This window comes from Impatiens glandulifera, chromosome 9, assembly GCF_907164915.1.
Source record: "Impatiens glandulifera chromosome 9, dImpGla2.1, whole genome shotgun sequence".
Classification (NCBI taxonomy): Eukaryota; Viridiplantae; Streptophyta; class Magnoliopsida; order Ericales; family Balsaminaceae; genus Impatiens; species Impatiens glandulifera.
Genome location: NC_061870.1, coordinates 27139365 through 27163902, shown reverse-complemented (window position 1 = coordinate 27163902; position 24538 = coordinate 27139365). Strand labels below are relative to the sequence as shown.

At 28.4% G+C, this 24538-nt stretch overlaps 3 protein-coding genes across 7 annotated transcripts; all 3 read right to left on the bottom strand.

The window, feature by feature from the left end:
- Nucleotides 1-281: 281 nt before the first annotated feature.
- On the bottom strand, nucleotides 282-1641 carry LOC124914438. 3 transcript variants are annotated; one of them, XM_047454985.1, is made up of 7 exons: nucleotides 1504-1641; nucleotides 1307-1390; nucleotides 1185-1235; nucleotides 1027-1128; nucleotides 899-958; nucleotides 736-830; nucleotides 282-647 (listed from the first exon to the last, which is right to left on the bottom strand). In XM_047454985.1, the coding sequence occupies exons 1-7, from the start codon at nucleotides 1615-1617 to the stop codon at nucleotides 572-574; spliced, it is 582 nt and encodes a 193-aa protein (XP_047310941.1). In that variant the 5' UTR covers nucleotides 1618-1641; the 3' UTR covers nucleotides 282-571. The 3 variants fall into 3 exon arrangements, with proteins under 3 accessions (XP_047310941.1, XP_047310942.1, XP_047310943.1); XM_047454986.1 differs by having other exon boundaries at nucleotides 1027-1122; XM_047454987.1 differs by having other exon boundaries at nucleotides 1027-1110.
- A 2821-nt stretch (nucleotides 1642-4462) lies between these two features.
- LOC124914436 (protein GAMETE EXPRESSED 1-like) lies at nucleotides 4463-6865 on the bottom strand. Its single transcript, XM_047454981.1, has 6 exons — nucleotides 6321-6865; nucleotides 5653-6240; nucleotides 5447-5573; nucleotides 5184-5370; nucleotides 4967-5114; nucleotides 4463-4882 (listed from the first exon to the last, which is right to left on the bottom strand). The coding sequence occupies exons 1-6, from the start codon at nucleotides 6803-6805 to the stop codon at nucleotides 4624-4626; spliced, it is 1794 nt and encodes a 597-aa protein (XP_047310937.1). The 5' UTR covers nucleotides 6806-6865; the 3' UTR covers nucleotides 4463-4623.
- A 1314-nt stretch (nucleotides 6866-8179) lies between these two features.
- LOC124915276 (transcription repressor KAN1-like) lies at nucleotides 8180-13867 on the bottom strand. 3 transcript variants are annotated; one of them, XR_007096848.1, is made up of 7 exons: nucleotides 12747-13867; nucleotides 12548-12624; nucleotides 12048-12093; nucleotides 11850-11964; nucleotides 9462-9558; nucleotides 9104-9344; nucleotides 8180-8399 (listed from the first exon to the last, which is right to left on the bottom strand). XR_007096848.1 is itself a non-coding variant. In XM_047455966.1 (6 exons), exons 1-6 carry the CDS (start codon nucleotides 13411-13413, stop codon nucleotides 9246-9248), a joined length of 1101 nt encoding a protein of 366 aa, XP_047311922.1. In that variant the 5' UTR covers nucleotides 13414-13867; the 3' UTR covers nucleotides 8947-9245. The 3 variants fall into 3 exon arrangements, 2 of the variants coding, with proteins under 2 accessions (XP_047311922.1, XP_047311923.1); XM_047455966.1 differs by lacking the exon at nucleotides 8180-8399 and having other exon boundaries at nucleotides 8947-9344; XM_047455967.1 differs by lacking the exon at nucleotides 8180-8399 and having other exon boundaries at nucleotides 8947-9344; nucleotides 9462-9555.
- Nucleotides 13868-24538: the final 10671 nt, after the last annotated feature.

Here is a 24538-nt window from a genome sequence, read left to right as displayed (position 1 = left end):
ACTTATTGAGAAAAGGTTGAATCCTTTTATTACCTCTAGCATCAGAAAAGTATAACAACAAATTAAATTCAATCAAAATACAAACACCCAAAGAAAATAATATCCGAATTAGCAACAATTTCAGTTTTCTTTCTTTCTTTTTGTTTTAACCATCTTATGGAGGTTCATTATTGACACCTTTTTCACTTCAGAGTTATTTCTGGAAACTGATGAAGTGGAACAACAGTTCAATACAAAATACTAATTTACAGATAGACTGAATAATAATGTGAAGATTTCTGTTTATTTTTTCAATCCAAGTCATTTATTAATTGGGAAGACAAAGTGATGACAAATAAGTAGAAGACCCTACCTATAGCTAGCCACATAGGATTTTCCTTTTCTTCATTCTACTGTCAAGCTGTTAACTAAGAACACAGTCTCAATCTCAAGCTTGCCAAAACAAAACATGGAATTATTGCAGAATGCAGAAATGACAACAGAGAGGAATCATGACATCCTCTTCACTTCAATCTCTAAAGATGGATTCTTCTTCTTTCAATACTTCTCATGAAGGAGATGTATAAGCTGGCTAACTGCATGAGATGCAGCTTGAAGCTTTCCTTTGGAGGCCTGGCTCTTTGGGAATCGTTAAAGGCCTAGTTGACCTGCAATATTATTAGCTTTAGCTTTATATTCAAACAATGGTGGGTTTATTCGATTTCATTATAATTGAATTGAATTGAAAAATGGAACCTCTGAGGAAAGAAGGGTCTGTCAAAGATAGGCATTAGTTGAGCTCTAGGAATCATCTCTTTTCTCATCATCCTTATCTCTTCCTCCTCAATCATCTGTATTAACACCTTGTAAGTAATCTGATTATTACTTAAATTATATCAACACTTAATAATGAGAATACCTTCTGCACCCTCTCTACTTGCCTCTTCTGTTGCTCTATCAGATAAACTTTGGTTGCCATCTACAATTGATGATTAATTACATAGTTGTAGCTAGAATCATGATAAGAATTGATAAATTAATACAAACCGTGTAATTGTAAACTGCACGCTTGAAGGCTCTTTCCTGAGTATGGAGTGTAAATTCCTGCGGTCTAGTGTTCTTTGCAAAAAGCTTAAAGCAAGCCTGAAACTTCATGAGTTTTGGGAGGAGATTGTGAGTAACTTATAAGTAATGCACAGTATTACCTTGTTTTTGTCATAATTCTGTCTCTCTTTCAGATGATCATGATCTTGAGGCTGCCACAATTAAGTAAGATGGAAATTCAATAGACAGATTTGGCTGTGAATTAAGCTGCAATTAGTCATACCGGGGAATAATGGTTCTTGATGGACAGGTAATGTGAAGTGGGACTACTCATGATCATTCCTCCTCCTCCACTTCCTTTAGCAGGCTGATTTGAAGAAGAAGAAGAAGAGACCACATTTCATAATTAATTTACTTCATAGTATGCATGAAAGATATTGATTCATGCGTGACACATTAAATATCATTGAAAAATTAAACCTTAAGAGAAAGCTTCATGTTTTTTGGACTCTCCATGAAGAAGAAGAAGAAGAGAACAGAACCAAAGTGAAATGATGATGTTTGTGTGTGAGTCTCGGTCCATTTGACATGCATTTTATATGGGTGTTTAGAGTTTGGAGATTGGTTATTGTCGGTGGTGCTGCTTATTTTCTTTTTAAGCTTAATCTCATGCACCAAACTTTCTGATTAAACCTCATTCTCATCAGCTGTGCCTTTCAATGGTATTAGTATAGGGTACCCCAAACATACGGGCCTACCCTGCATGTGCTTAGGTCCGGCTCTTCTATTATCTTTGCTATGAAATTGTTTGTGCATATTTTGGAGAAGGTTAAAACTCCTTACTATTTTGCTAGGTACATTGTTTTGTTCATTTTCGTTTGATTGTTTATCTTTTCTACAAAAGTTCAAATATATTACTAATGAGCATCTAATTAGAGATGAGAAAGGGTAAATCGAGTGGGAATGCATTTAACCTTCTTGCCTCGTTCTATTTCAGAGATTTATTTTTAATACTATTTTTTTTTTTTTGTCCCTTTTCGGTTTTGGGAAATCCATACGGCATGTTTATATCATATTTAATTATTTTATAAATGGATAAATATTATTTTCTTTCTTTCGGCGCGAATAAACCCTTTATTATATTTTGTTAAAAATCATTGGTAACTCAAGTGACAAAAATGGTTCTTTAAGAGAATAAAATGACGTCTTAAATTGAAAGGATCATGCTAATTTCATATTATTCAATTTTTGATATATATAAATTGATGGTTTTATAGAGTATATATATTTTAATATATTAAAAATTCATAACATTATAAAGAAATAAACTTACAACTCTTATCAAATTTGAAAAATAAAATATTCTCTTCTAGCTTAACGTCAACAAGAGATAGGTATCTCCAGCCTTCCTAAGGTTCTGGGTTTGAGCCCGTCTCACTCGCCTGTAATTTGTCAAGTGTGTTTGTGGATTATTTACTTAACCCACGGGGATTAGTTCTAAAAAATAAATATATTTATGATATTATATATTTAATTGTGTTTATATAAATAAATATTTTGATTGACTATATATTATAATAAATTGAAAATTCATAATATTGTAAAAAAATAAATTTACAAAAATTACTATCGCCCTCCTATCTTCAGTTAACTATTGGTTAAATCGCGAAAAAATTTAGGTATGAATTATAATTGCCATATTTAAGTATGACCAATAGAATGATAGATTAGAAAGCTGTTAGAAACCTAATTTTCTGTTAATTAATTAATATTGTGATAATTATGTTGGTTATTTCCTAAGCATATACAATTTAGAAATTAATTATAAAATGGAAGGTTAGCTTTCTTATCGGAACAGTTGTTGGCCACATCCATGAACAAATGTTGCAAATTAAACATTAGATTATAATTTATAATCATTTTATTAACATACTTCAGTTTGAAGCTAGCTAATTAATATCATGTCAATCTAAATGACAATGTAAGATTAATATAAAATTGGCCAATGGACATATTGAATTTTTTTTTTTCTCTTTTTCATTTTAGCCTTTTAGGTGTGTTGGAATTATCCTAACTAACTTGACAGATACAAATAAATGAAAATCATTATTAATAGCATGTTTTCCCACCAAAATTACAATAATCAAATCAATCCAAACATACATATTAGTGTTAAATTTAGCTATAATTTAAAATATTATTATTATTTTGAAATCAAAATTGATTCGTTAGATCATGCAAAGTATACATTAGTATTGATCATTACAAAAATAAATTATGTTTTTAATAAAAAAAAAAGTATCCATTGACGTTTGAACTTAAACACTCTTAAGCCTATTAAGAAAATACTTAACTAATTAGACTAAATTATATTTGTTAAATTGGAAGTTAAAATATTATATATTTTTATTTGTTTAATGCAAGAAATATTTGAAATTAATAAAAGTTGACGTTTGGGCAGTTACTAATTATACAATCTTCAATCTAATTATGATTTTGAAAAATTACCCACAAAAAATAACTTAGAACAAAAGTGTAGTCATTTATAATTTTCTAGTATGAAGAGAACTTACTTTCTATCTACATAAAAAAAGTATAAGAGAGAACCTAAAATAATAAATACAGAAAACTATATTCAAAAAGTTACTTGAAATAATAAAAATAGTTTAATCCTTAAAAAAAAGAAAAGAGATAATGTCTTTCTCCTCAAAATTACAAATGGTTGATAGTGCAAACTGCAAATAATGCAACAATAGGGCCAATGCCATTTTTTCTTCATAAAATTTATTTGGAGGCCCACTGTTATCATTATGGGCTTCTCTAGAACCAACCTCCTGGGCCTGCCCAAGTTTTCAAGTTTCCAGGTCCACTACTATATATTTTCTTATTCCTGTTTTTATATTTTATTACTCTTATTATGACTTTTTTTTGGTTTGTTAATGTTACTAATTTATTATTTTTTTATTATAATAACAAATGCAAATATTTTAAGTTTATTTTTGTTCGTTATTTCCTAATAATATATATTTTTCAATAGCTAACTTATCTATATTATATATCTTTTTGTTTACAATAATTTATAGTAGAACTAATATATAAAAAGTTATTACAATATATTTAACTTTTGACAATATTCTTTAAATTTAATTTGAATTACAACTAAATTCTCAAAATATAAATATAACTTTTTAAAGTTAATAATATGCTTGCAAATATATTTTATTTTAAATGGTCAATATGTATTAAAAATTATAAAATTGTTTAAGTATAATAGCAAAAAAATGATAAAAAAAAAATGTTTAGAGACCATGTTCTAACGCGAACTAATGATAAACATACAATATTGAACTGAGCGTGAATAAAAAAGTTAAACAAAAAATCTATGGGAGATGGTAAAAATACCAACAAGATTTAACTAAATTCATTACACATTAAAGAAATTTCAAATCTTGTAATATATTATATAATAAAGGGAAAATAAAAATGTAACGAATTAACAACTGACTTGGACTGCCACATCATCATCCTAGTCAACAAAAGATATCCCAGAACTAGAGCAGAAATTAAGCCAGAAATGTTTACTTAAATAAATGTTACATATCATTGAGAAACATAAGAACCACGATATCTTAGGTTATATCTTTTAGTTAAACTACTAGTCGAAACCGAATTATCCCCCTCAAGTAAAAAATCAGGATCATTGAGCTCGTCCTCATCTTCTTTGTACTCTTTCCCAATAGCATATTTCCAATCTTCATCGCTGTCGTAACATATCTCTTTATTTTCTCTCAATCCAACACCATTATTAATCTTGTCCATTATATTCAACAACATTGCGTGGTTCAACACTTCATAGTCCCTGCAAATTTCCCCGCTTTTTAAGTACCCACAAACCACAAACTAAAACTAACCTAATTACAATATTTAAACCATTAAAACTTACCTATAAGTGAAGATAGCATATAGCAACTGAATTGCTCCAAAAAACACAAAAAATGACCTAACTGTACTTATTATCCAACCTTGATCTTCCATTCTCTTTGTTGCATATTGCAATAACACACATTCAATACAAAAAGCCATACAGAGCCCTGCAATAATTTAAAAAAATTGTTAAAAGACCAATATGACAATCAATCAAGAACACATATTTGGCTTACCAATGTAAAGTCTCGGCCTAATGTTGTAAGTTTGTTTTGTGCTGGTGAACATGTATACGATAAATATGGCCATAAAGTATATGACAAACGCTTTAATCAACCGCGACTCAACTAACATAGCATTGTGGAGAGAAAATAGCTTGTCCAAAGCTACGAACATACTTGCTTGCTTCGACTCAAATGCTTCCTAATAAATGTTTTTAAACTTCAAACTCATTAAAATTAAAAAGTATAAATTTTATTATATCTGAATCAATCAAAACCTGGGCAGACAATATTGTTTTTGAATTCTCAACCAAACGTTCATGTCCTTCTTGAAGATGGTTTTGTCTTTCGAGAAGCTCCTCTTGCTGTTTATTTCCAAATTCAGCTAATTTTTGCAATGTTCCTCTGCAAATCCAATTGAGAATAAACAAGAAAAACAGATAGTTTAATGAATATTTCCAAAGATTTCATTCATGAATCATACCTGCTCTCTTCTAATGCACTTGACAAGAATTTGCTGAGAAATTGAAGATCTTCAAGAGCAACAGATTGCCCATCTTGAAGTTGTTTAAGTTTATCCAATGAAGTTCCCGTTGCATTCTCAATACTTTCTGCTTTGTTCTGCAATTTTCCCATCTTAGAAGATAACGAATCTCCGAGCTTTTCAATCTCCTTCTCTATTTCAATAGCTTCGCTATTCAGATTACTCATTTCCAATCCCAAACTGTCATAGGCTTCTCTCAAGCTATCCATGTCATCATCTATTTTCTTCTTCAATTCATCTTGCCCACGACGAATCAAGTCTTGGGAAACCTCAATTCGTTTCGATTGTTCGTGAACATCTTCTGTATGTTTCAATACGTTGTTAACGTTGTTGGAGACATCCGTTGTAACCTTAGATATTGTCAGAGATTGTTGTTCTATTGAGGAAAGTGAATCATGGATGTGAGTTGAACTCTCGATTAAAGACTCTGTTTTTTCTTCTATACTTATTAATTTGTCTTCTGCAAATTGGGCTGAATCTTTTAATGCATTCACCAATTTCTCTGTTTGTTGCTTGAATGAATGAGCTCTGCAAACAAAACAACCCAGATCAATATGAAGAACAAAACAAAAGAAAAAGAAAAAGTGAATCAAAGATTCTATACTTACTGTAATTGATGACAAAGAACATTGGTCTGAAGATAGAATTGAAGATAAACTTGACTCTGTTCCTTATCAAGCATGTTTCTGCATTTCTTCATGTTGGATTTATTAGGATTACAATTCGGAAACGAAATCATACCGGAATCTTTCTGAAAACAGTCGGAAAGAAACCAGGCGAATCTAGATCGTTTTTCTTCATCGGCGAGGATGTTCCGACAACCGGAAAACAGGTCTTGGTAAGCAGTTTGCCAACATGAACCAGATTGAGCTTTCTGCATAGCGTTTTCAACCATTTGAGAACCCTCTTGGCTGCTTAAAGGATCTATGGAGAATTCCCCTGATAACTTGCCGGAAATCTGGGATTCTGCCGCCGACGACGACGATGGGTTCCTGCCGTGAGTCTCGTCTGAAAACCAACCCCATGATTCGCAGTTTCCGGCGAACAAGAAACAGAGGATGAATATGAAAAGGCACTCGAATTGATTCATCATGTTGTCAAAACTTGATGTAAATTTTTGTGATTTCTTTCCTCCTTTATAGAAGAAAGGCAATTTGGAAACCTGCAAATTAGAAATTCATGTGTGAAATTAAGAATATATATATATATATATATATATATATATAATATATAATATGATATAATATATATATATATATATATATATATATATAGAACCTTGGAGGGGAAGTCGCTTGAAAATCTATCATTGTCACTTTGATTGAAACTTTGTTACCGTTTTTTTATAAAAAAAAAATTAAAAAAAATAAAATTTGTGACGGATCCTTCACGACAAATCGACAGCCGCGCAACGGTTGAGAGGCGCCAATTGCAATATAATTAATTGATTTTTATTATTATTATTGTTTATAATTTATATATATATATTTATATATATATATATTTATTATTATTATTTTATTCTTAAATAAACTACACAATAAAGTTTGTAAATACAAAATTCTATAAGTGAGAAAACATCAATTTCCATCTAGGTTCGATTATTCCATGTGAGTAATATTTTATTCCTTCAAATTTGACTGGAATGTAAATATATCCTTTTTATGTACATATATTATACTCTATTCGATATTATTTTTCTTTCTTTTATAACAAAATAACATTAGCACTATTGTTAGAGGATAACTTTTTTATTTCTTCCTTTATTATTTAATTCTTTACACAAATATTTAAATATCAGATATGAAGGTCTCACGGTAACTACATAAGTGAAGATCAAATTCGGAATGACTATGCACTAAAAAGTTAAATAAACAATACAAAAGTTCAATAATAAATCAAATTAAATTAATATTTTTCAACAAATTAATAATATGTATCATTAATCCAAATATTGCATAAATCACTTTTTGGAAACTTTAGATTTTGTAAAATATGGTAAGACAAAGTAATAATTATTCCTCTTAACTAATTGGTCTCAACGGTCTGATTTATCTTTTTTTTCCCGGGGCTTTCATAGTCTAGCTTTTAATCAACTTTAATTTTTTTTTCATCTCTAAACCTTGTTAATAAAATCAGTTATTTTTTTATACAAAGATTATGGGTTTTAATATTCAACACCTATGTGTAACTAGACTTTTTTATAACACAAAATCTTAATTATGTATATTTTGAAATGGTTTGCTTTATGATTGCATAATACCCGAGAAAGATGAAAAAAAATTAGGGTGAAACATCTAAAAATATTGTTCAAATTAATTTAAAGAGGAAAACATAACAAATTAATACAAATGAAGGACTTAATTAAATTTGATCCAATTTCACCTCATGCATGCTTTTATATGAACTTAAATTCATACAATTTCACGGTCTTTAAGTCTCTCTTAGCCCAACATTTAGCAACATTTTCAGGATAATCTCATTTTAAGAAAAAACACTCTTATCAAAATAGTTTACAGATTCTCTTTTGAGAAGGACATCAATATTTGGATCAGGATAGCTCGGGATTGTTCACCAAGCTCGTCGTCACTTACTTTTCCCCGGTTGATAGCTATGTGCGTAGGAGACGTTAATCATAACTCGGGTATCTTCCTGATACTTTATTTGAAGCCCTAGCTAGATATTCCCTGCGAGTAAAATTAAGAAGAAAAGTTTAGATAAACAATCAAGCATGAGTATTTTTCTAGGGCATCAATTTTGTTTATTGATTTCCAAGTGGAATTCCAGTTCAATATATGTGGGGGGTGTAATAGGAGATTTGATCAACATGGATGAGTTTTCCCTTTGAAACACCTCTTTGAGTTCAATTTGATAATATAAATTAAGATTGTACATTAGTGTTAATTTCGGCGAAAGAAAATTAAAAAGAGAAAATTTGGAAGCAAGTAGGATAACATCATCAATATTGTTGAGATTATCGGTTTCAGTGGATTTGAACAACTACTATAGAACCTTGATTTGAATCTATGAACATTCATTTGAGTTTTGATCAAGACATAATAAACATTAATGTACATGGTTTTTTCCTTTTGATTTTTCAATTCACTTTATTTTGGTAATTAATTGGACTAATGAAATGATTTTACTTTAAAAAAAAATTGTATTTACCATGATTTAATAAAAAAAATGTCAAAACAAATCACCAAAATTTCAAGAATTTTGCAATACTGTATATAGGATGATTAAAACTAATTCCTTCTTTTATTTCCAATGTGTGCGACCCATGAACAATAATATTTATTCAAAACTCTCTATTCATAAAATGAGGAATAATGAAATAAGTAAAAAAAAAGGGAAAATAAGGGTTACAATTAAATGAAAGGAAGCTTACCATGCAAGCTACAGTACACTAGGGCATCTTTTCCATGCCTCATTAATTATCTCCATGTCCATTAGTATATACCTATTAATTTGTTGGACATTTTTTTCTTATTAACTTTTAATTAGCTAAATTATTAGCTTAATCATTTCCTCTATTTGGCCCGCCAATCTGGTCTCCCTAATGTGAACTCCAAGTTCGGATTCTTTTGATTCAAAGTCGAGCTTAAGTAACTTGTGAAGCGATTCGGTTCCTGCATATCCCCAAATATATATACATTTGGAGGAACATGACATTATTAAGACATATTGATCTTTTGATGTATTGGAGGATGTTCAAATCATTTGAGATCAAAGTTAAATTAAATTACCTCTATATGGTTTATGAATCTCTCTTCCGTTGACAAATCGGATGGTCTCAATTCATGATCTACATTATTGGAGTTTGTTTGTATCCAAGCGTCTCTGCTACATACGTACAAACATCAAATGAAAAAATGACACAATTCAGTTGATAAGAATGGACAACAACTCTGGTGTGGACGAGAACCCATTTTTAAAACAAATGAGAAAATAGAGTAAATATTAACTCAAATAACACCATAATCACATCTCTTTTATCTCCATCAACTAATTAACCTCAAATAAAACAAAGAAACAAACAAAATGAACAAGTTTATAAATTTTTCTAATTAAAATGCACATAAATATCAGTACCCCTTTCGAAGATATTGCATCACATTACTCAATTTATAAACTAAGATACTAAAATATTATATATTTTAAATTATTATTTTATTATTATATGTTGATACTTTTTAAGCCTTTCTACAAAAAAAAAAATAAATATATATATATATATATATATATAAAATCTCAACTCATCAAAATCATTACCATTTTTCTCTCTTAAGGTTTAAAAAAAAAACTCAAATCCCAAACTAGGCCTAAGCAATCATACTTGTTTTTTTTCTTAAATTTCCCCCTTTGAGCTTTTTTTAATATTATTTTATGTATCTTTGATTTAGTTCAAAATGTTCTCAACACTTTCAATGATAACTCTAACATTATCGATCATGCCCGTATAAGTATAAGTATAAGTTTATCTAGGTTAGTATGGTTACTTGAATCTCCCATGACATTTCAGCCCAATTCATGATACATGACGGTTCGCTTACCCGACAAATTAACCATCACTTCCTTAAAACTCCCGCCGTTGGCATTAGCGCACACATTTCCTAACTATTTGAGGATGCAATGACCAGGGCTTCCCAACATACTCACTATCTCATTGTTAAAGAAGGCCAATTACTACCTTATTTGTATATGAAAGGCTACAAAATTATACAATGCCTAGAATATTTGTTAGGTGGTGGTTTGTTTTTGTTTGGTTTATGAGTAACCTTTGTGGAATTTTTTCCTGTGAGAGTCTTAAGAGAATATTTGCAAATTTTAGATCTAAGATGTGAAAAAAAACTAAATTCCTTAATTCATATATTTGCAAAAAGCATCAAAATCTTAAAAATCAGTTCAAAAGTAAAAGTTGTGACATATATGAGTAGATAAAAGTTATAATCAAATCAAAATGAAATTTCAGGAACAAGGAAAATCAATAATGAAACATCTCATGATGCATATATATTGATATCTTTAGCTAGGTGGCTCGATCACAATTAATTCACCCGCCACTATGGATGTAGTTAGTTTCTTTCAGCTACAAACTTTTTATATCTCTTTAGTTTTTTCAGAATCTATTTAGAATCCTCGTTATCATTGTACCTAAAAAAAAACTTTAGGTGTTTTCAGAGGACGGATCTACCTGGACTGTAGTCCGAGTGACTCACTAGCCCAAACAGTATTCTCTAAACAAAGTTTTGACTTGGATGATTTTAAATCCTGACTTCGTCCTTATTTCCATCAATTCCTAGATATAAGCTTGTTTTTACCTATTCGTCTCTTTCTCTCCTCGAGACAAGAGGAGGGTCAATATCTTACTCCGAAGGACTCTACACATCAAGACGAGGCTCTTCAAGCCACAACTTGCGCATCAACAACTGGGTGACACTCTCACGAGAGATGTCATCTTCCTTGGAAGGAGTCTTTCCGCAGTGATCATTCTCCTTCGTGCCCACAACATGATCGTCTCGGGCCTCTTCAACCGAACGAGGAGGCTCGATATGATCAACATAAACCTCATCCACTTGGTCAATATATAGGATTGAACTCTACACTACTCACCCTATAGGGATCCATTCCTAACTAAGAGGTGACATTCATCTAAACAATTGAACCATTTCCATCAAAAAGGGCAACACCTAATGAATTCAAGAAATTGACTCCTCTACCCTTTGAGGCCCATTAACTCATGACATCTTCACAATCATGACTTCTATTATTTTTTTAGTTTGAATGTCAAAATTATTCCCTAAAAAATCAAAAAAAAGTTGAAGATATCTCATGATCAGAAAAAGATCTTCCACAAGATAAAAAAGAAAAAGAAGGAAAAAACACAATAAGAAAATCAAAAGCTGGCAGATAGAAACCTATTATTTATAAAAATGGCGGTGATGAAGTATGCATTTTAAAAAAGTCAGAGGTACCATGCAAATGAAAAAGGAAACCGAAGCTAAAGCATCAAAGAAGTTAATAATGTTTTTTCAGCTGCACCTCCGTACGATTTGCATTTACCCCATTTCACACAATAAACTTACGGCATTCAAGCTCTAGAGAGAGAGAGAGGGAGAATAATAATTATTTACCTCGAAGAATTACTCCTCCACAAACTACCCGCCGACAATTGATGTCCGCCGCTAACCCCGCCGCCGGTGCCTGCCTCCGTCGAGATATCATCTTCTTCAGACCCTTCTGATTGACCTAATTCAAATTCATAAAATATTATTCTACAATAATGGTAAATGAATAAAAAAAAAAATGGGGAGAAAATGAATAATTATTACCAGATGAAGCCGCAGGCTTGTCAGTTGTTTTAACAGTTCTATACATCTGTAAATAATTAAATAGAAAGGCAAAGGCAATTACACATTTACACTGCAGCATTGTGAGAATCAGTCAACCAAGAAATGAAAACGAATATTCGTATTCTTATCATTAAACTCATTTAGGGTTAAAAAACCCAACTGATTCAGCTCAAAAGGTTTGACCTTGAATTGAAGAGTTAAAAGCATTAATCACGAGGGAGGATGGATGTATTGATAGTAGTAAAAGTTTTGTATTATTATTGCATAATGATGACATGTTATTGTCAGTTTATTACTACTCTCTTTCTTCTCTCTGCAGAAAGAAATGAAATTTTTATTTCCTATTTTATGAATTCATTCATTCAGTACTGCCATTCATCGGCTACTGTGCCGGAGCCAAAGACGGAGCCAAAGAAAAAGGGAAGAGTTTTAATTGATACTTTGTGAAGTGTCGTTATTCTCTCTTCCTTTTGTTGTACCTGTAAATGGCTCTTCACATGAGCTAATGTAAGATCTTTCACATCCATTAGCTCTAACACCGACTTCGGAGTTGCCCCTAATTTTTTCAAACAAATCTAATATTAATAATCATCATCACAAGATCTAGCTACCTAACAATAACAAATCTTTAAGATAAACCCAGCAAGATCTAGCAAATTAAATTAAGTAATAACATACTTTCATGGCCTCCGAGTAACTCAACTGCGTGAACAAAGCGTGCATGAAGGGTACTTGTCCATCTCATCCTAGGAGCTCTCATGCTCCTCTTCATCGGCATCTTCGGACTAAACCTTGCTGGAGTCATCTGATGGTGGCTGCCGCCGTAGTACTGGTGGTTGAGCCCATTGAATCTTCGGTAAACCGGGCTGTTAGGGCCTAAAATCGAGATAGGATCCAGACCAGGCCCGAGGTTACTATAAGAAGTAGACATATGCTGTTGTTGTTGTTGATGTTGCTGCTGTTGGTGGTGGTGATAATGATGATGGTACAAGCTGTGTAACTTTGAATGATCTCCACTTTTGTGAATTCCATGGTCTAGAGATAAGAAGGGGAACGTACGGTTCTGATAAACTGGAATTCCCTTGATGGGTTTCTGCTGGCCGTCGGATGGGAATAAGACTTCATGATTAATATTTCTGTGACGGGGGATTATTATCTGTTGGCCGGAAGAGCTAGCAGCTGGATGGGATAAAGAGAGTTCAGTGTTGGCGGAGTAGTTAGGGTTCAGACGTCTGAGATCGGAGTTTCTTGAATTAATTAGAGCATTATTTGGAGGGCTAATATGAAGAGACAGATCGGGTGTGTTTGAAGAGGGTTGTTCAATGAAGATCCCTTCTAAGGGCATCTTTTTAATAATTATAAGTTAGATAACTAAAACAAAGATTGAATCTTTAAAAGTTGAGATGTAAATCCCAATTGAAAAATCAAGAATAGTAAATGATTACACACTAACCCAGTGTTTACTTCTTGATTTGGGTATGTCTGTCGTGGATAATGATCAAGATTTGAAACACCTCTTTCTATCCATTTCTTCTTGTTGGTTTGAGAGAGAGAGAAGAAAAAGGAATAGAATTAAAAGAGAATGGGATGGGATTTTGCAGAAAGGCAAGTTGGAGATGGAGGGTGTTGATATGAAGAAAGAAAGAGAGAGAGAGAGTATAATGTACTATTAGGAAAAGGACACTCGAGAAAGAAAAGGACTCAAATGTTCTGTCCTTGTCTTCAACATAACAATTGCGTTAGCTAAGCTCTTCCATTTCAATTTTACATATATAACCCTCCTTCACTATTTTAGCACGAATAATGGGGTCTACTTTCTGCACCGTTTTTGTCAACGTCACAAAAATTCAAATTAAAAAAAATATTAATCAACCATTTTTTAAGAAACAAACCCAAAAAACTAATGATGAAACGAACTCCTAGTCCATCTAGGTTTAGGTTTAGATGTCGGATTGAGATAAACTCCTCATAAAATAATTTGATGCATTTTGAAAGTAAGTGCATGTGGATAAGATTAAATATTTTCTTTCGATTAATGTTAATATGAAAAAAATAATTGAGTACGGGAGATGGATTAAAATAAATAAATATAATATATAAATGAAGGGGTAAATAAAAGTAAAAATTTGGATCCCCGAAGACCACGGGATAAAAAATAGTAGAGAGAGAAAAAAGAGTCTTCTTCTCTTAACTCTTTCCCCCACACTCTCCGCCCTATCATCATGTCTATTCTCCATCATCTGTATATTTACCATCCAACTGTCTAACTTGTACTGAAATTAGGTTGTATCTATTTAATGCTATTATTTGTTTTTTATATTAGTTTATTCAAATAACTTTAAAACTTTGTTCAAAGAAAACAAAACAAACAAGCTGGATCCCCATTTCTTTGTTAGTATATAATTGGACAAACTGACTCAATAAGACTGCCTAGTTAAAATATATCAAGCTAGTTAAGTTATTTCTATAAAAAATATATATATATATCAATTCAATAACATAGTTTAGTTGAAAAGTATGTTTGACTCAAATTTATGACTCATAAATTTATAGTAAATAACTTTTTTTATATTATTTTAAATCAAGTTTTACATTTTTACATAAAAGTTTAGACTTTATGTTATTTAAATAACTTTTAAAAAATTACACATTTTATTTTATTTTATTTATTAAATCACTTAATTCATTACTCAAAATATTAAAATATCTTATCTTATATTTAAAATTATTATTATATATATATACTCTTAAAGTATTTTCGTTAAAAAAATCTTTAACTCTTCAAAATCAACATTAATCATCATTTTTTCTTATTTAAATAATTCCGACCAACAATCTCTTAATATACCAAAAGTATTTTTGAATACCTTAATTTATTTAAGTAAATGTGAAACTATTTATAATTATTGTAAAAAATCACCTCTTTTCAAAAAGTTATTTTACAATATAGGTTAAGTCAATAAAAAAAAAGCTTGCATATCTCTTCACTAGTTTTGATTTAAGAAAATGTGAAACTATTTAGAGTAAATATTAAAATTAGACCACGGCATGGCAGTTCGCAGGGACTTGCCCATTGTAATGTGTGTCGCACCGGTGACATTACATGTCCAATAGTTTGATACCGGATACAACACGATACATATGTTATATGAATTGTGTTTTTTATATCGGGTAGTATAATGTTGTGCGCCTAACTATAAATTACTTCTATAATACACATAATTTTTTTTTATATATTAATACTTATAAACAAGAATGATACCTTATTTTTGTTTATCCAATAAAACACCACAACTTTTAAATTTTTTTATCTTTAATAAATTATATCATATAATTATATTTTGTTATATTGTTTGTTGTTGTATAATAACCCGAAGACCTACACAGAAAGATCATGAAGAGTATTTGTCCATCTCATTTAGGAGTTTTAATTATACTTGTATTGGTAATTACTGGTAATTACGACTAAACAATGTTGGGGTTATCGATCTCATCATCGTTATCCCATTCTTTTGTTAGATTAGTACTCCGTTGTGACTATTTTAATATCGATGTTTAGTTATTGATACAACGTAGAGAAGTGTTCTGATAAACGGATAAACCAAAAGGATTGTTAGGATTTAAAATCGAGATATGATCCATATGAGGTCCAACGTTGTTGTTGTTGTTATTATTATTATACATAAAAGAAGACATTTCTTACTAATGATAATGGTACAAGTTGAGAAATAATCTACACTTTAAAGTTTTAAGATCGACAATTTATTAAAAGCCGAAGGTTTTGGTAAACCGGAAGGCACACTTAATGGTTATTTGTTGGTTCGATTAATGAAAATACGACATTGTGATTAATATTCAACATTTCTGTAACCGAGAATTATTATTTGTACTATTGAATTAGATGAAGTTGTGATTTCTCTTTCATTTGAGAAATCATAATTTCTAGAATTAATTAGCTTAGTTAGGAGATCATTATTGTAAATGGAGTTGACAAAAAAAAAATATTTATATGAGACACAATACAAATATGATATATAAACAAAAATAATTTATTATTTTTATCTGAAATTTCAATTTCAAAATTTTCATTTATACCTATTATTATTGTTTTAAAGTTAAAATGATTGTCCAATACATTACCTGAAAATGTGCGAACACAACATGTATCACAATTGACAGTGCACGGGGCAAGACGAATTGGAGAAAATGTGCGAATACAACATGAATCACAATCGACAGTGTACGGGGCCAGACGAATTGGAGAAACATGAATTTTAGTTGATCACATGAAATTAGTGGTTTTATTAACCTTTAAAATAAAATAATCAAATAATTCAATTTTGAATGTTTATGTCCCAAAATTAAAATCTTCTTTCAATTGTGTAAAAAAAAAAATAATTAAAAAGTGAATATCACATTAAATAGGGAGGGTGTATTGAAGGTCTCATTATTTGTCTGTTCAAGATATAAATTAATGAAAGAGAGATAATGCATGTTAACTATTGTATTTTAACAAGGCTAGCTTTGAGGGATTCTATGTTTGTAGTTATCTGACTATAACATTGTATACCCTTTAGTGGCGCCATTTCTTCAGGCATAGAGAGAGAGAGACCCACAAAAGGGTAGTTTTGTTGGATTAGATAATAATCTAATTAACAATTCTCACATGCATTAAGAGCTTCTAATTCCATTCCCTTTTCCAAAATATTCCATTTTAATCTTTGAACAAGTTTCTCTAGCATTACTTAATTACTATGTTTTATTGTTTTTTATTTAAATATTAAATTATTTTTAATAAAATAAAATATTTACGGAAATCACAACAGCAATAGTAATTACAGATTAATAAACTAAAGTATCTAATCCTTTTCTATTTTGGTTGACAATAGGTAAAAATAACTTTTAAGGGAAGGGAATCTTAGTTAAAAATTATAAGTTGTATAAGATAAAAATTACATAAATAATATATAGAATTTAAAAATATATAATTAATATAAGATATATTATTATTATTTGATATAAGGGTGAGCAAAACCGATAAACTCAACCTGTATTACATAAATCATATTCATATCAAATTATAATTTGATATTATTTAAAATAAATTCTTTAATAAATTTTTAGTATTTTTATAGTTTTTATATATTTTTAATATTTATTGTAGATATATATATTTAATATGTTTTGACCTGTTTAATATATTTTTGACACATTTAATATATTTTAACCCCTTAATATATATCAGAATTGACCATTAATAAAATAAATAAATTTTAGATAAGGTACCAATATTCATTGCATCTTCTAATGTTAATATTGAGTTTGAACTTACAAATGTTAAGTATGAATCATTAAATGCAATGGTTAAACAAAATTTGAAGAAAAAGCTTGACACTAAAAAAGAGAAAAAAAAAATATAAAACAAACATTGAGCGGGGCATCCTCTTACAAATTAATTACATCTCATAAATATAATTAGGCATGTTTGAATACATCATCTCAAATTGGAGTAGAGCTATGTTTGATCGAAAAATAATATTAAATTTGTTAAAAATATATATAGTTAAAATATATTTTAAAATATTATTGAATCAAAATCAATATTTGAAAAAAAAAACTTTTAATAAATTAAAAATATAATAATTCAAACCCAGATCTTATCCCGGATCTAGTCATTTTTCAAACTAAGGCCACTCAATATATACAATTCTTACTATTCAATCTTCTATACTTTGTAACATTAACAATTTTTAATAAAAGACATTAGGAATAGTATGTTTAGATAATAATTAATCATACAATAAAAATATATATATATATATATATATATTTAATATTAATTTAACTCCCAAATAAACTTTATATTAATATTGATCTAACTCAAAAATATATCTGATATAATTTGATATATACATAAATTTAGAACACGGAAAGTTTAAATAAAATTCTTCTAACGTAAAAAATACTAGCTTATATATATATAAATTTAATTAAAAAAAACATCACATTCTATAGTCCAAAATGTGAAGCATGTTACCTTGGTGTGTTTTAATTGGCACTCATGTTATTCCAACTTCGGAGATGGCTTATAAAATACAAAGATTATATCTTATTGTTTGATTGATAATTGACGGTTCTGATCGACATAAATATTCTAAGTTGTCTTACAAATTGGAGATTTGATCGATGTGTGCCCAGTTACTACCACATTTAGAATTTTTTAATTATTTACAAATAACAATAATATTAATATATAATAATCCTTCATAAAGGTTACACATAATGGAATCTCCAAAAGTTTTTTTGTTCCCATTACTTTAAATACTCCTAACATTGAAGTCCCAAGTGAGTGTGACATCAAGTCCCTACCTATTTGAACTTTTAAAGAATGATTGGACATGGTAGCTAGATATCAAGGTCCATATGGTTTGTCTCCGATCGATAATTAATCAAATTTGTTAAGGGAGATCTTTAAGAATATTTCGTTTGAATTCATGATACATTTTTTTTCTTCTCTTAATCATCATATATAGATAGCATTTTGTCTTTGTTCTGTAGTGTGTATCAAATTAAAAGGTCATCAAAACATTCCTAAGGGTCCCAATTAATATTGAGACAGTGAAATTCCCCATATAATTATAAAGCCTTATTGGGTGCCCTAACTTTGTTGCAATTGATAATTTTGTGACAATTTCATATGTTACAAATGTGAACTAATTAACCATCTAATAGTAAATTGATGAAAAAATTGTGAAGTATTGAGCTACTATATAACCTAATTTAGTATATTAAGCAATATTTTTCTCAAATATTGAAAGATTATGACAACAAATTTCAGTTGAATATAATATTAACATATAGACAATAATGTTGATTAAGGAGCATAAATAACACCAATAATTGACTAATAAAATTTAGAGGATTTTCAATACAAATTTTCTGACAAGAAAGGACTTTTTTTTTTTTTTTTTTTCAGGTCGACCAATTATACAACTATTTTATTTATCAATATATTGACGACTAAAATGGGTGGATCTCCTTTAGTGTGGACTTAAACCCACCCAAAATAATAAGAATGTTAAATGATTCATAATTTCTTAACTATTTTTTTTTTTAATTCTCAAAACAAAATAAAAAATCTATATTTATCAACTTGCTATCCATAATTTTCCATTTTTTTTTTAAGCACACACCCACTCTCATTTTTGCATTCGTCCAATATACGATACAAAAATTATAATAAAATTCTGTTAAAATATTTAATATAAGTAACAAATTAAATGTTCATAGGTTACTCATTGTCCAAAGACTAATAAAACATCAAAAGAATCATAATAATAATAAAAATTATATGAAAATGAACTCCGGACATGCACAATTATCTTAATTAATGTTTATTATTATTATTATTTAAATCAGAGTTGCTCATCAATAATTTTAAATGACAAGACTTCACCCCCTCCAAATCCCTTAAATGACCTCTCTCACACACATACACATGCATGTTAGGTGTTTGGGCAGTAGTAATTAATTGCAAATGGTTGTGTCATTGATAATTCAATCTTCCTACAGTTGTTTTTTTATAATAATTGTTCAACTTTTCCTTTCAAAAAAAATTAATGATTGAATTTTCTCGCTTCCTTAGGATTGACAATTATGTTTTGTTTCATAAAATATCTAATACAATAATTTATAATAGTAGGTAAACGTTGAAAAGGTAGGAAATGATGCAGATGTGAGAAATAGCTAGTAGACTATTTAATTAGAGGGACGAAAGGGAGCATGAATTTGCGGGAGCGACTCGTACAGCGAAAGTGACCTCACTGTTATACGATAGTGACATCGAGGTCTCTTTTGTATAACAGCGAGGTCACTTTCGTATAACAGCGATGTCACTTTCGCTGTACGAGTCGCTCCCCAAAGTCGTGCTCTCAATTATTTTTCATTTAATTATAAATATTCATTTGGGTTTTTAAGGCAAACACACATGGTAAATTTGTGATAGTGAAGAAAATAAATTTTGAACTCTGGTATTATATCATTTTGCATTTTTGTTTGGATTTTTTTTTTATTATAGAATTGTGATTGTAACCCATTATGATTAGTTCCTTTTGGGTTGTGTATGGATGTGATTTGAACTTTTATAAAGGTTTTTGTCTTATTCTTAAATGATACTATTAATTAACATAAATTCCGTTTTCCTTCTAGAAAAATATAAAGGAGAAAGAGAAAGCTAACTTTGTTTGTTATAATCTTAGACGTATGATCATTAACATGTAACATATATACATGCATCATAAGAAAATCTGATTGTCACAATATCTCATATAGAATCTATGACATGGAAAAATACATTAAGAACATGTTAAATGAATTAGGCGAAGGAAAGTCGAAAATGTACATAGCCTGTGAAGGATCCGATCTATATTGGTAGCAAAAACATATTTGTATGGAATGGCTAATCGACAAAAGTTATACTTATTTAAGAAACAATTATACACAAACTTAGTCTAATTCGGGCTGGATTAATTGAAATTAATGCCAAATAATTCATTATCACAATATCATATCTTTTCATATCAATTGTATTATTTAAATTATCAATAAAAAATATTATTATAAATTTTCTTTTTTTATTCTATAAAAAACTTATTAGAAAATACACAAATTAACAATCATTTGTCGCATTCAACTCAAGACTCAAATAAGTCAAAAGAGTTTGTATCAATGTTTGTATAGACTATGCTCTATCAATCATTTTTTACTTAATTATAATCAATATATTTATATGTTTCATTAACACACAGATTACACAATTTGTTTATATATTTTTGTACCTAAATAATTATTCGATTAACTATCAATAACATAAAACAAAGATGATTATTTTAAAATAATCATCTTATAATCCAAATAACCTGATTTTGAACAAGTTCTTAAGGTTAAGAGTGTGAATTTAGATGAGAAATGAACATTGAAAAGAAAATTAATTACAAAATAAAATAAATTAAATCAATATGTTATACTAAAAAAAGAAGTTGAGATAGCATATCTAGATTCAATCATTAGATCTTTTTTTCAATCAGTCTCAACTATTGATTCTTTACGTTCTCGGTTTTTTACTCGTTTTATAAATTTTACAATTACATCTTCTCTATAATTTGTATGTGAAATTCATTAAATAAAAGTCATGTGTGAAAAACATAAAACAAATCATATGCATCTATGAAGAAAGCGAAAATGAATGAGATGTATGAGAGGCGTGAAAATCTAACCAGACACAAATTAACATCTACACGATATAAGATCCCCTTCGAGTCAAATTACAACAAATTAACAAACCGTGAAAAAATCTCCAACCAAATCGCAAAATGGTTCAAGTTCTCTTTGAATTTGTTACCAGTTGAGAAACCTGGATTGATTGCACCTCTACAGTTGAGTTAATAATTATTATTCTTCTACAAAATATTTATATTAATCTCAAGTCTCTCCATCAAACTAATACATATAAGTATATGGACTCAATAATTGAAGTTCCTTGAATAGTCTGGTCATTAATGTGCATGTGATCACATAAAATGATAGTAAGAATTATTACTTATATATATTTCTTTTTAAATTATGATGGATGGATAGAGAAACATAAACAACCCATGATAGCTAGCTAGATAGATAGAGATGCCATATATTTTCTCAATTTATAATATCACAATACAAATGTAACTTTACTATATTAATTGCAACTGAAGTTCATCGAAAATCTTTGCCTAAGAAGATATAAGTAAGATTGTTTAACAAGGGATTGATCAATAATTAATTGCTAATTATATATATTTATCAGGGAATAGCTAGACATAATTTAATTTATTGTTTTAAGAAAACCTTCAATAAGAATATAATAAACACAAAATCTCAACAACCTTAGAAATGATACTAAGAGTAACAAATTACTTTTAGAAAGAAAATAAAAATGAAATTAAGATGTCGGTCGGTCGGTCATGGCTTTGTTTAATATAAACTATTGATCAATGATCCATTGTTTAATTGGTTAGAGGGGCAAAACATAATGGCGTGGGCCATGATAATGAATAATTTTTTGCATATTTTAAGCGAAAACATATACTGATTAGTACGACCATACTTACCTATTCTAGTGTATAAAAATTCTGATAATAGTTATTTTGTTCGGTTATTTAATACACCGATAGTTAGATTTGAAAAGATTCATTTGTAAGGTCTAAACCCTTTTTTTTATTGATTATTGCAAAAAAAAATGATTGACTAGATTTTTGTTGTTGTTTATAAAAAGATATTAGGTTTTTATAAAGTATAAATTGATATATTGAGATGAATATAAGGTTTTAAGAATAAAAATATGAATAATTATATCCATTATAGCAATTAGTTTGTAATTTTGATTAATTGTGTATAAAATATGTTAATAGTGGGATGCAATTGCTTAAAATATTAACCAATTATTAATTTGAAATTATTGAGCATATAAATTTATGTATCTATAGTTAATATTAATTAATATTTAAGTATGATTTTTTTAGTTTTCTTTTAAAATTAAAAAATAATATTCTCTGAATAATTAGAAAACTTATGTTTAGTTGTTGGGTGTTCTATTTGTATTCTTTTAATGGGTTATTTGGATTTATTACATATAACTAATTGCCTAAAATTTATATTTATTTATTTTTTGTAAGAAAATGGGAAGAATATAAATATATAATATATACAAATATACAAATATAAATAAATGTATTTTCATATTTTGATATATAACTTTGATAATATGATTGATGAATATATATATATATGTATGATGTTTAGGATCATCGAAATGAACATTCAAATTATTGAAATCGATTTTGTTAAATCTCATATAATTGATTGCGGTTTATTAATAGCTGGATCAATTAGAATGTCAGTTTGCTTGATTTATTGGTTTTATAGGTTAAAAATAAGTATTAGACAATTATTAAATATTAATTTATTAATTAAATTATTTAATTTATTAATTAAAATATTAAAATTATTATTTAAAAATACATTATTTTTTAAAATATATTATTAAATATTAATATTTTTAAGTATTTTCATCATAACTCAATTTTTTAAAATTCATACTAAATAAAATTATTTAAATAACTTAATTTATGTTGTTACTAATGACTTCATTTATCTTGAATGTGTTAGTTTTTTTTTTCCATATAATAAAAAAGTAATTTTTTTTTTATTTTTTAAACTGATTTATGCAATAATATTATGAAATAGATAGTTGTTTAAACACAAGCGTACAACCATAAAATCATAACAGTTTTTTTTTTTTTTTTTTTAGAGAAATCAAAGTTAAGGATATTTTTAATTACTAAAATGTTTTTGTTTTTTTTTGTTTTTTATTTAAATTTAAAATTTAATAAAAATAAAATAAATACATTTTAGTATTTAGTTAAAGAAATTATTAGTTTGTTGTTAATGCTAGTGATCATGTAATAAGATTTTAATAAAGACTTGTAACGAGGGAGTTACAATTTTATACATAATTTAAGGTATAAGTTATACTTTTAAATTACTGTATTTATAATTTTTTTCAATCAAACATCTAATTCTATACTCTATACCAAAAGAGACTGATTGAATAGAACAATTTAGCAACCCACTCTAGATTCCTTACTTCTTACTTTTAAGATTGACTCTCCTTTAATTTATTAACTATCAATCTCACATAGTGTAATTATTAGTCAGGCTAATAAACCTATGAAATTTAATAATCAAATATTTTAATTTATTAAAAGAAATAAGATTGTTTGAAAAGTGTTATTTCGTCAACATGATTAATACTTTTACTTCCAATAAAATAATTAGATTAGTCAGAATATTTCTTAATATATCGAATGTCACGAATTCTTCTCATTTATAATGTAATCTATCATCATTTCACCCATCATCTACCAACTATATTAACCAAAAAATTTTATTTCATTTTATAAAAAATATTTTATTAATATATATATATATAAATATTCACTCATCAAGATATTTCTAAGCCATTTATAATTTTTTTTATTAAAAGAAACCTTCTAGCTACCCAACTAGCTAGGCCAATGAAGTGATAGAAAAATTTATATTAAAAGTTATATATGTAATGATGTGAAAATAAAAATTTATATGATTATTTTTTTTGGTCACTTTAACAAGATAGGGATACCAAATTGAATCGATTAATGTTGAATTATTTGAATTGAATTTAAATAATAGGCAATGAATTTATTTGTATACATAAAACTTACCCAAACAAGGGAATTAACCTATGAAATAATAATAATAATAATAATAATTCGTGAGCTGGTTGCGATAAGGTGAAATCAAACGAGTCTGAAGTTGAGAGAGAGTAATAAATAAATAAATAAATAAATGTAAAAGAAAGATGGCAGAAGTGACTTTTTTTGGCTGAACAGAAAAGA